Below are 12585 nucleotides of genomic sequence, written 5' to 3'. Positions count from 1 at the left end.
AGAGAGGGTAACTAGTGACTGAAAGGCTTCTGAGGTACAGGTAATATTCCATTTCTGGGTGCTGGTGTGTTCAGTTTGTGAAACTCATCAAACTACATTTGTACATACTTAAGTCTATGTGTGACAAAAGGTTTAAAAAAGCAACAGAACTACAGTTATTCATATTACAGGGAAAAACAGTAAACATTTCTTATCAAATTAAAAGACACAAGATCCAAAAGTTAAGCAAACATTAAAAGGAAATAATTTTCATATGCTTTACAAAACCTGAAAGCACTGGCCCTATATTTCACACATAAGAATGTATCATTACTAACCCGGAGGGCAAACCAGCTGAGGCATGTCCATGTTTTGTGTCGGATTCATAGGCTGTGCAGATACAATGGCAGGATCAAGTGTCTGGTTTTCAAAATCCAGCATTGAATCCTGCAAGTCAGGATATAATGGAATTAAACTAAATCACGTAAACACTTAAACTTTCAGTCAGTGTTTGACTCAACTGCACCTACCTGTATGAAATTATACGGTCCCTGCATTTGCGCCATAAGGTCCTGGACTCGCTGTCTTCTCACAAGGGGATCTGCCTGAGCCACTGGAGTCAAAGAGTGGGGCTCTGGTACTGAAGGAGATGCAGCCTGAGGTTGCTGCTGGAGTGAATTTACCACCTAAAAGGGATAAAGAGGGGAGGGATGCAGACCGGGAGAATGCAAGAGCTCCATTCATATATGGCACTATACTATAAACAAAATAGTAGGCTTCAATGTTACTCAAACTGACCATAATCATAAATTTAAAATTTAACATTCAGTGCTATCACTTCTAGAGTGTTCTCAATTCCACAGGATCACTATGTAGCATTTCAGATTTACTTTATAACCTGCTTTCAAAGATTACCCATGCTTGCTTCCTAAAAGAATGTATTCTGCTTCAACTGCTATTCCTTCTATAGTAATTAAATCTGTATTTATCTCAGTACCTGATACATAGTCAGCACTCAAGTTAGTTATCATCATCAAACTTTGAGTTCCTACCATTCCATTCTCTCTGCTAATACCATAGAATCAAGCCCTATCACCTTATCTAACTTGCTACGAAAGCCAAAGCTCACTATACCTACCTTTTTCCTAGCTCTAATAATTTCTGATTATTATTTAGTAATTCCCTGCTCTTCTGGGAAATCTCATTAATTTTTATTTTATCAAATTTACATTCTGTCTGGCTTTTAAACCTGGGCAAGTCATACCTGGTGAGCCTAGATAAATCATAACCTTACTTCTCTTATAAGCAATAATGAGATAATAATCACTACCTAAATTGTTATGAAGACCAACTGATGTGTCATCTACATCAGGTTGCTCAAAAAATTCCTTAGAATTCCATCTGGATAGCCTTTAGAAAGGCCCTACCTACCAAGTACTTAAGAACAAACCATACTGGCACATTACTAAGTATGATAATATACTTTTCTCTCCCAATAAAAAGCAAAAAGTACTACTAAGCTCTGTTACTTCCCAAACTTTACTACTACGCCAACATATACTTTCCATCCCTAATGTTCAATAAAACAAATATGCTAATAATTCATTTCTACCCCTATATCCATGCTAATATATACCTATTACCTCACTCCCCTAAAAACATATGCCAAATCTACTTAGTCAAGGCCCAGGAGGTTTACATACCTCGTATATAAATCACCATTCTACAGATCTTTTATATCTATTATTCTTTTAACGCCCCTCTAATATTTCCGAACTGCCTTGCATAATTCAGCAAATACATACTGTCTTGCTAGGGCTTCATGGGACACTGTTTTCATCCAAACTAGGTAACTTTCTAGAGTACAGGGCAAGTTCTTTACTCAAGCTATCAATAGTGCATTTTAGTACATCAATAAAGAGCTAAAGGTATTAATACAATTACACCTTTGGAGAATGCTCTTGATGGAATAACAATATTAAAGAGAAAAGCATATTATTCAAAGCTATTTTTTCTGTACTTTAGATATATAAAAGAAGTAACCTAAAAGAGGATGGAAAGGATGGCAAGAACCAACTTGGCAAGGCATTTTGATTTTATCTTATAGGTAACACAACACCATCAAGAGTTTCAAGTAAAAGTAACTTAATTAAAACTAAATCTTCTAATAACTGACCTATAAAACTGAACAGGATGGCCAGGGGCAGTCAGAAAAGAAAAATATGAAGGGGGCACCTGAACTAGACATGAGGACCTGAAGAAAGGTAATGTCAATTGAGGAAAAGATGACACTCCAACATATCCCTTGGAAGGTGGGCCTTTTCTGAAGGCTATCCATATGGGTGCCCAGATTTTTACAGAGCAACCTGGTATCAACACACAAATCATATACTTTAATAACCCTAACTTACACACAAATAACTTTATATAAATTTTCTATAGCTGCATCAGCAGAGATTCTATTAAACATTCACAGGTATAAATAAATTATCTTTTAAACATAATGATCTTGTTAGGTTTAATAAGTTTGTTATGATAATAAATGTACTAAAAATGCAAAAGACTAACAATCTTAATTTGTTCTTAGGAGATCCAAAAATTACTAATAAAAACAAAAGACAGCAACCGTGTAACCGAGAGAACTCTTACCTCAACTGTTTCAACTGTCCACTCATCTACCTGCTCCTTTTCACCACTGCTGAACTGTGTTTCTGCCATAAATTGTCTATTTACATACTGCAAAGCAAAGTAAAAGTTTGAGAGTTCTGTTATAAAGGCAGAAAAAGAAAGCTAGCATTAAATAAAAATCGTACCTCTGTTGATTCAACTTCACTTTGTTCGGTGTATTCTTCTGCTGGCTCAGGTTCTAAGAGGTTAAGAGAGGATATAAATGAAAAGTAAGAAAATCTTTTGAAAATTAACAATTCGTTTAAACTCCAAATAAGTTAGCAGTTTACCATCAAATAGCCGGAATTTATTTACAAAGTTATAGTTAGCAGTAAGTTTCTGTATTTTAATCATTCTTACAATAATGTATTTAGAAAGAGTTTTCTTTACCATCTACTCCAGAATGAATTAGGTTCAGGAATATTTCTGATTAGGTAAAATGCCAAGAGCTAAGTTAAAACTTCTCTCTCTAGCCTTAAGAAGTAATATTATAAAGCAGCATACAGATTAAAATCTTACTATTTTAATCAGTTGGTGAAAGTAGTTAAAGGTGGAGAGAAGACTTCCTTATGTTGATCTGCAAACAATAAATTCCACCAACGTGCAATCTTCCCTTCTAGTTTCAACCTTATAACACTGTATGAAGTGCTTACTATGTACCAGATACCATATACATACATACTTCACATACTACTTTCTAAACAGAGAACCTGAGATACAGAGAAATTCAGTTGCTTGCCCAAAGTTACATAGCTAATGAGGGTCAAAGCCAAGATTTCCATCCAGGCAGTCTGATTCAAGAATCCGTGCTTTTTAACCACTACAAAATTTATGCTCTGACAATGCTTCCAATGGTACTCAGAATTTTATTTATCAACTTAAGTTATCATAAAAGTACTCCTAGTGAGTACTTACCTACTTATTAGTTTATGCTAGGTGTTAAAGTTAATTGGAAAAGATCCCTTGCCATTGACAGTTACAGTTCAAGATTACAGATTTATAATCACCCCAACATTTAAAACACAGACACACACGCACACACGCACACACACATGCGTGCGTGTACCCTCATGCTATTCACTTCACATACTAGCATGGTAAACAACGATAAATCTGGGCATGTCAGCCACAATGTACTTAAAAAGCCCTACAACATTTCCCCTCATCTATACTCCAGCCCAGCAATACTGCAACAAAAAAAAATATCAGTTTGTAACAGTGATCCAGGGGAGAGAGGGAGACGGAGAGGATCTTAAACAGGCTCCACACCTAGCATGGAGCCAGATGCAGGGCTCTATCTCACAACCCTGAGATCATGACCTGAGCCACAATCAAGAGTGGGACGCTCAACGGACTGAGCCACCAAGTTGCCCCTAAATGACTGATATTTAATACCTCTGGGAATAACTCTTAATACACATTGTTTTAATATTTTGTCTTGCTTAAAGTTTCATTAAAAACCTCAATGTGCATATGTAACTAAGTATATGTATAACCTGAACTTGTGGCAAAAGAAGTAAAGCCAGGACTATAAACTAAAGCTCATATCCCCCTAAATACTTACCAGCTTCAGCTACCTGGTCTTCAGCTGTAGGTGCTGAGGCTGCCTCTTCTTCCTCACATAGCCCATTCTGGTGGTTGTGAGTGCTGTCAAAGTAGTTTGACTGGAAAACACGCTCAACAATTTCCTTTAGAGCTTTATCTAAAAATTAAATATGAATTATAATGTTATCTAAAAATTAAATATGAATTATAATGTCAGCCATCTCAGGATGCCTGACTTGAATAAGATTCAACATGCTACAAAATACTGCCCTAAAAAACCTTATCAACTCTTACTGAAACATACATATAAAAAACATTAAATTTAGTCCACCAACAACGGGAATCATGGAATGACAGATAACAAGAAGAACCTATTAGTATTAAACTTTATACACTTAAAGGAAGTTAGTTCAAAACAAAAAGCTGAAAACTATAATTTAATTCATTTAGTATGTATTTAACACCTACCTATATGTTGAGCAATGCGGTAGGCAACAGGGCTACAACAAGATTTGTAAAAGATACAGTATCTGCCCTCCCTAAGTTTATAGTCCAATAGAGAAGAGTTATCAGATACAAAAACAGTAAAATCACATCTGTGAAAAGTACTACACAGAGGTACAATGGATTGGACCTAGGCACGAAGAAACTCAAGAGGCTTTCCTGGTGCGTTAAGTGCTGCAAGAGCACCGATCTGGAAGATGAGTAGTAGAAAGGAGAGAAGTGTTTCAAGGTAGAGACAACAGCATTTACAAAGCCCTGTATAAAGAGAAAGGGTGCCAAATACAAGAAAATGAAAGCATGTGCTGTGGCTGAGGCATAGGGAGTAAGAAAAAACAAAGAAAAGACGAGTCTAGTAAGGGCCAGAACATGCAAGGTCTTTAAGTTAAAGACAACTGTATGTAAAATATAATTAAAAGAAAGCCATTAAAAGAATTTAAAGAGGGATGCGGAGGGTGGATTCAGTTAAGAGACTGCATTAGAAAAAGGCAGAAAAGTGGAAGAGAAAAAGTAGATAGATTAAAAAGATATTTAAAAGGCAAAACTGTCAGAATTTGGTACACTTGGATATAAGGGGGCAGGGCAGCAAGTGAAGGTATGTGTCAAGAATTAATCTCAATTTCCTGGCCTTATATATAGTACACGTAGAATGTACCTATGTTTGTAGAATGTATTCTCCAGTAGGTCACTTTACAGAAAAATAAAACTTCAAGGACAGTATCAAAATATCATACAGTTAATCCTGTTAACAATAAAACTAACAACTTTTTGAATGAACATTTCATGTTTCCCTTCCTCTGCGTCAGAGGCTCGTAACTAAGAACTATTTGTTTTAAAAAACTTATGCATGAAAACTAAATGCACATGAAAACACCAATTTGAGTTCATTAGTACCTCTTCATTAGCAATAAAGATCTTACATTCCTAAGATGAGTGAACAAGACTAGTAGAAAGTAACACCAAAATAAGCTACAAGCTTATTTAACCCTTGTTACTCCTCAGTAATGATCAGGCTTGACCTAAAACTATTTTTTCAAGCTAACAAGTTTATACACACGCGTAGATTTCTTTCTATTAGAACTTCAGGTGATAAATTCAGTACATATTTGGTGCAGAACTAAAATTAAGAAGCCAAAATGATTTTTTTACAAAGAACTACAGTAAACAACGCAAGTTAACAAACCAAGAAAATTATTTCTTACATGAAAAGATACAAAAAGGCTGGTTCCTCATATTTGATTTACCTATTTCCTTAAAGCAAATACACTCAAATTACATCATACAGTTTTGCCAGTTAAAGCTTTTTATCCAATTTTTCACCGAATAGCTGTATAAACAGATACTTTTACCTTAATATGTTCAAAATCTACTTTCCTAATCAACTTTATAAATAGCAAAGATAAGAACCTATTCCCTTATTTACTAAGGAAATAAACCTAAAATTCCTAATTTACTGAGGTAGTGAAGCTTAAATGGCCCTTTATTTTCTTTAAAATCAATATGCACTGCACATTTGAGGTTAGGGTTTAAAAAAAAATACAAAAAAATTAACATCCTCAAATTAGCTGAAGTCTAAAAAAAAACTAAAGAAAGACGAAGGCAAGGACCATGAGTAAAACATATGAGGTACAGTAAGCATTTTTCACAAAATTTCACCAGTAAGGAAAAAAAAGTCCCTATCTAATACCAACAACTCTGAAAAGTCTATTTGGTGTTAATCTGTCTACCTCAAGCAGAATAAGTTATAAACAAAACCATGTTAAGTTAGGATTCCCATCTCTACAGATACATGATTGGTGTTTTTGACTTACACATACACACACACACACACACACACACACAGCAAAAAGAAAAAAAAAAGGAAGTAAACCAAAGTAAACAGTAGATGAATGTTATTTACACAGTTCTGAAATTTCTTCAATTAACATTACTTTTAAATAGAAAACCAGTTTTTAAAGACTCTTAGTTACAAAATAAAAAATTACAATACTCACAGGTTGTTCCACATACAGCTTTTTCCTTTCCTTCCAGTAAGTCCCATAGGTGAATGGAAGCATGTTCATACTGCTCATTCAACCTTATAATAATTAAAAAGCTAATTAATTACTTTTTAGTTGTCAAGTCAGCACTTAGAAGTTTCTACTATCAAATACCACTATACCTCAAGCTCATGTCCCGTTCAGGGTCTGCTAATTTGTAGAATTCATCCAACAATGACAATTCCTCTTCAGACAATATTGGCACTCCATTCAAACCTTGCTTCAGATCAGTTCTCACCTCATCATCTCCCAATTTGTCCAAAACATACTGGAGCTCAAGTACAGTTTTTAAACGTTTTTGTTCTGCTTCTTCTCTCATAAGCTGCTCCCGACGCGCTGTCTTCTTTATTGTTTTCTGAATCTGCATAAAAATGTAAGCATAAGACATTGAAATGAATTTCATAAAATTCCTAATTTAGTTCAACCAATTTCAAGTCCAATATAAATAAGATACATTTTACTCAATGAGTATGGGATCTTGATATACAAAATGATGATTCCCAAATTACAAATAAAACTTTAATATTTAATATATCATCTGTTTTAACATCTTCTCCTATAAAGTATTATACTACTGAAATGTTACCAATAAAAGGATATATTTGGGATTTACTTCAAAGTAACCTAGCTGATAGGGAAAAAGGGAGTAGGTGTGGGTATATATGAAATAGGACTGCCCATGAGATGAAAACTGTAGAAGCTGAGTATGGATACAAGGGGTGTTCATTATATCCCTTTCTTTAGTTTTGCCATTTTTCTAATAAAAAGTATAAAAATTAAAATTTCTAATTAAGCCCGAGTCAATTAAAAAAGAAACCCAGGGGCGCCTGGGTGGCTCAGTCGTTAAGCGTCTGCCTTCAGCTCAGGTCATGATCCCAGGGTTCTGGGATCGAGCCCTGCATCGGGCTCCCTGCTCGGCGGGAAGCCTGCTTCTCCCTCTCCCACTTCCCCTGCTTGTGTTCCCTCTCTCGCTGTGTCTCTGTCAAATAAACAAAATCTTTAAAAAAAAAAGAAAGAAAGGGGCGCCTGGGTGGCTCAGTCGCTAAGCGTCTGCCTTCGGCTCAGGGTCATGATCCCAAGGTCCTGGGATCGAGCCCCGCATCAGGCTCCCTGCTCCATGGGAAGCCTGCTTCTCCCTCTCCCACTCCCCCTGCTGTTCCCTCTCTTGCTGTGTCTCTCTCTGTCAAATAAATAAATAAACTCTTTAAAAAAAAAAAAAAGAAAGAAAGAAAGAAACCCAAACACAGTAACAATAAAAAAAATCTTACCTATATCCATCTCCTCTATGGACAAATGGTCCAAATTTTTCACTTTAAATACCTACTATCGACTCACAGAGATGCTACAACCCACCACTGCCTTCCTCACCCCCAACAATCCACTGCTAGTACTATATTATCCCAACATATTGAAAATAGTGACTATGGAGTGACTGGCTGGCTCAGTCAATAAAGCATGCGACTCTTGATCTCAGCGTCATGAGTTCAAGCCCCATGTTGGATGTGGAACCTACTTAAAAACAGTAATAAAAGGAAAAGAAAAAGAAAAGAAACTGACTTGTTTTTATGAATAAAGGTATGCTGGCAGAGAAAAAGGTGGAGGTAGAAGAGAGATATATGCTAAGTACACAGATATTTTCCCCCACTGTTCTTTTCCTTCTGCTAGTCTTTAACTTTCCTGGGAAGGTAAAGGGAGAGCATCAACCAAACTCAAATACGTCTCTCTTTTTCTCGTGCATAATAGTGTCAGCTTGGAGTCAAAGAAAGGTCAGACTTTTAAAGAAAGGTCACTCTTTTCAAGAGCCATAAAAGTGTTTTCCTTCCCACCTTCTCCCATTTCTCAAGCCTCAGCAGGATAAACTGAGACAGAAAAAAACAAACAAAGACATACGAAATGTATAATAAAGGGAGAAATGGGGAAGAGAGACCTAGGAGAACAATGAAGTCTGCAATAAGACAAATCTATGATGGCAGCAGAGAGGGTAGCAGATTAAATGATATTTAACAGTAAGTAGCAAGTGGATACTACATACAAACATAGAGATGAAATCTAAGCTAGGGCAGTACAGAAAGCTTTCAAGGAGAAAGTGACATCTACTCCTAAGACAGATGAGCTTTCAATCTTACTGGGGAACAGGGGCTGGGTGTGTGTGCGCAATTTTAGGGTAGAGAGGCAGCCAGTAGCCAGAGGCAGGAAATATTATAGGAAGAGACGCAGGAATGTGAAATTAAGTCAAGAAAGCAAAAGAAAGATAAAGAATGCCACTTTGGATAAAATGAGCAGTTCAAGTAAGAAACAATATGAAAACTCGAAAAGGTAGGCTGGAGCTAGGTTAAAGAACTTTTTTTTTTTTTTTAATTTGAGAGAGAGAGAGAGCAAGAGAGCACGAGTAGTGGGGGAGAGGGAGAAGCAGGCTTCCCGCTGAGCCAGGAATGGGACTCGGGACCCCAAAGGCAGACGCTTAACCAACTGAGCCACCCAGGAGCCCCAAGAACTCTTGAATGCAAAACAAAGAAGGTGTTTAAAAATTATGGGAAAGTGCAATAAAGCATCAGAGTTCAATAAAAAGACTGCCAATAAATTTAAATGCCTCGTGAAAAGTTCCTGAAAACATCACTGTTAAAATAGACGCAAAGGAGAATATAAGTATTTTCACTTACATGGTGTTAGTAGCTTGAGAAATAGATTGATTCTATTGTTAAACTGTACAGCAATCCTACTTCTTTGATCCATATTTTTTTTAAAGAAATCAGAAAAAGAAATTGGCCAGGATTCATCAAGCCTGAGGCTCTGACCTAGGTGAAGTGGAACAATTCCCTACTTGGGTGTAAATTAAGTTTTCCTTTATTCCATTTTGAGGGATATCATCAATATTTTCCAACTTTAATCAAATTTAGTAAGTAACATATTAAGTGCATGAAATATATTAGCCATGAGTCAAATACTGTTCCAAGCACAACCCTGTGATGAGGTAGGGACCATTATTATCGCCACTTTACAGATTAGAAAACCGAAGCACTGTGACAGCCTCTCTCCTCTCCCTGTCTCTCTTTTGATACTACTGGTTCTGTTTCTCTGGAAAACCCTGAATGATATAGGGACAGACAAGTTCAGTAACTCAAAGTCCTACAACTATTAAATAAAAGTGGCAGAATCAGGATTCAAACCAGACAGTCTGGTTCCAGAATCAGAACTTTTTATCTCTGTACTGCAATGCCTCTCATCACATAATTGTTTTGTTTATTCACTTAACCAAATCAGAGGCAACTTTGTATTTAATGCTGTTAACCTTTCCCCAAATAAGGTAACACTAATTCAGAAGAATATGAATTTTCTGGTCTCCCTCAATTTTCAACAAATTATTTGACTTTGCTTGTATTTTTGTCCTGTTCCCAAAGACTTCTATCACATCAAAAGATGTATGGGAAAAACACACCACTTTGTTAGATCATGAGTTGATACAAGAGCAATGTATCCCAGTCTGCCACATTCCTTAAGATCCCTAATGGAGACAGTGATTACCAAATATAAAAACAAGACTCTATTTTCTGACAGTTAATAGAACTGTAAGATGGTCATTAGGCATAAAGGAATATATGGAAAATAAATGTTCCTATACAAGAAATATATGGAAAATATGTGTGTGTATGTATATAAGCTAATTTTTTTTTAACAATGAGATCTTTAGGGTAACTACTATATTAAGTTTGTCATATCTGAAAAAAAAAAAGTTTGTCATATCTGAAACCTCAGTTCTCAGGCATCTTTCAGGTGTTACATTAAACTTTACAAAATTGGAAAGCGTTTTAGGTGTAACTGAATGCAATCCTCAACTTGCAGAGAGCTTATCAACAGTAACACAAGGACTAAAACCCAAAGAAACAAAATTTTCTGCCTTCCTTATTTTTATTATTTCATAAACATACATATAATCTTTTACTTACATCTTGACTTAATGCCATGAAACTCCTCTGTAATTCTTTTGCAAACTCCAAATTATTTGTGACTTCCTGGTACTTAGATACGGCATCCTAAAATAACAAAGACAAAACCCAACTTTACTAAAACACAAAGAACCACAAATTAATTTTCTTATTAAAAACAGCAAACATACAGTCTTTAATAAAATGTAGCATCTTTACCAGCTGATCTTGATTAAGCCTTTCCCCTTTGTTCATTCGTTCCTGGTAATCATCAAGCTTGCCCTATGTTAAAAGAAAAAAAATAGAATTATGCCCCACATTAAAGTATATACCAGGCTAACCATGCTGAAATACAAACACATATAATCCTCTAAGTTTGTCTCAAATCTTGCCCTAAAGATACATTTTAGTTGATTTCAGTTTAAGTTAGTGCATGAAGTAAGTTAGTTAATCAACAGTGAGCTAAAAAATGAATGTAAATACTCCCACCCCTGCTGAATGATACCAAATTTTGTACTACAAGCCAATGACACAACACAACATTGCTTTTTCTTTAGGTTTCTCAAAAAAGATCTGCATCAGATGGCCTGCACAAATGGTTCCTATCCACATGAGTGAGGGCCACAATTTGGTTACAATCCTGCTTATACAGGAGCATATCAGACATTTTAGTGTTGAATTCTTGTCCCTCTCTTGCCCCTTGCCAAAGAATTCATGTGACTAAGTGATATAAAAAGAGTGTATTTTTCCTGAATAGACCCAAGTGCATATTATCTTTGATGTGCTTCATCCATTTCTTTTGAACAACATAATACTTCAGCTATCACATCACCTATGGATAGTGTGCTAGTCAACAGCTTTGCTTCATTTTCTCACAAATGGAATTAAATGTATGACAGTGGGAAAAGAAAATTAACCTCTGGCTTAAGTCATCTTTATTTTCACTAAAATAAAAACTTTGGCAGTTTCCCAGGCTACTACTATTTGATGAGACCCCAAAGAAAAGATATCCAGGTAATGCAAAAGTCAAGAATTGAGTTGTTTTAAAGGTCAGAGGAAAGTAAATAGAAACCTAAATTAAGGGGGAGAAATTTTTTTTAAGGGGGGGAAGGGGCAGAGGGAGAGAGAGGGAGAATTTTAAGCAGACTCCATGCCCAGCGTGGAGCCCGACATGGGGCTCAATCTCACAACCCTGAGATCATTACTTGAGCTGAAATCAAGAGCGAGACACTTAACCGACTAAGCCACCCAGGCACCCCAAGGGGGAAAAATATTTAATTAATATAATCACAATAAATTATGAATATTTATTGTTCCTTACCCTCAGCAAAAATAAAATTAACCATAAAACAAAATACAAAATCTAATAAAATGCATTCAGGGTCAAAGAAACAAGTTTTAAAAACAATACTAGTTAGTTTTAGGTCAAACGATCCATTTTCTTTGTACCAGAAACCTTAGTCAACTTGCATAACCATTCCACCCTAAATTAAAAAGCGTAACAGGACACCTGGATGGCTCAGTTGGTTAAGCGTCTGCCATTGGCTCAGTTCATGATCCCGAGGTCCTGGTATCACACCCCATGTCGGGCTCCCAGATGAGCGGGTAACCTGCTTCTCCCTCTCCCCCTCTGCCCTTCCCCCACTCGTTCTCTCTCTCTCTCTCTCTCTCTCAAATAAATGAAATCTTTAAAAAAAAAGAAAGAAAAGCCTAACAATTCCTTAGTTATCTTGGAGGTAAATAAAACCAAGATAAACATTAAAACATTAAAGGCTGATGAAAGTATCCAATTGTATTCTTAGGTGGATTATTTCACACAACAACCTCCAGCTGGAAAGGTATAAAATTTGTCTATGGTTGAAAAATGAAGGCAGGCCTAATTCCAGGTACAAAAGCTATGCTCAACTGCCTTTGAACACTCTTTGAGGATG

General features: G+C 36.1%; 1 protein-coding gene across 1 annotated transcript in view; it reads right to left on the bottom strand.

Moving 5' to 3' along the window:
• The window catches only part of CAPRIN1 (cell cycle associated protein 1), a 37826-nt gene that overhangs the window by 11748 nt on the left and 13493 nt on the right, over positions 1-12585 (bottom strand). Inside the window, exons 3-11 of the mRNA XM_032413892.1 lie at positions 10874-10936; positions 10676-10762; positions 6854-7092; positions 6687-6769; positions 4211-4348; positions 2793-2845; positions 2629-2715; positions 510-665; positions 318-426 (exon numbers count right to left, since the gene is read on the bottom strand). Coding sequence (XP_032269783.1) covers positions 318-426; positions 510-665; positions 2629-2715; positions 2793-2845; positions 4211-4348; positions 6687-6769; positions 6854-7092; positions 10676-10762; positions 10874-10936 — 1015 coding nt within the window. The remainder of the gene's footprint in view (positions 1-317; positions 427-509; positions 666-2628; positions 2716-2792; positions 2846-4210; positions 4349-6686; positions 6770-6853; positions 7093-10675; positions 10763-10873; positions 10937-12585) is intronic.

This window comes from Phoca vitulina, unplaced genomic scaffold (genome assembly GCF_004348235.1).
Source record: "Phoca vitulina isolate PV1807 unplaced genomic scaffold, GSC_HSeal_1.0 scaffold16, whole genome shotgun sequence".
NCBI classification, from domain to species: Eukaryota; Metazoa; Chordata; class Mammalia; order Carnivora; family Phocidae; genus Phoca; species Phoca vitulina.
The sequence above is the reverse complement of the archived record's forward strand: the minus strand, read 5'-3'. Positions and strand labels throughout refer to the sequence as shown.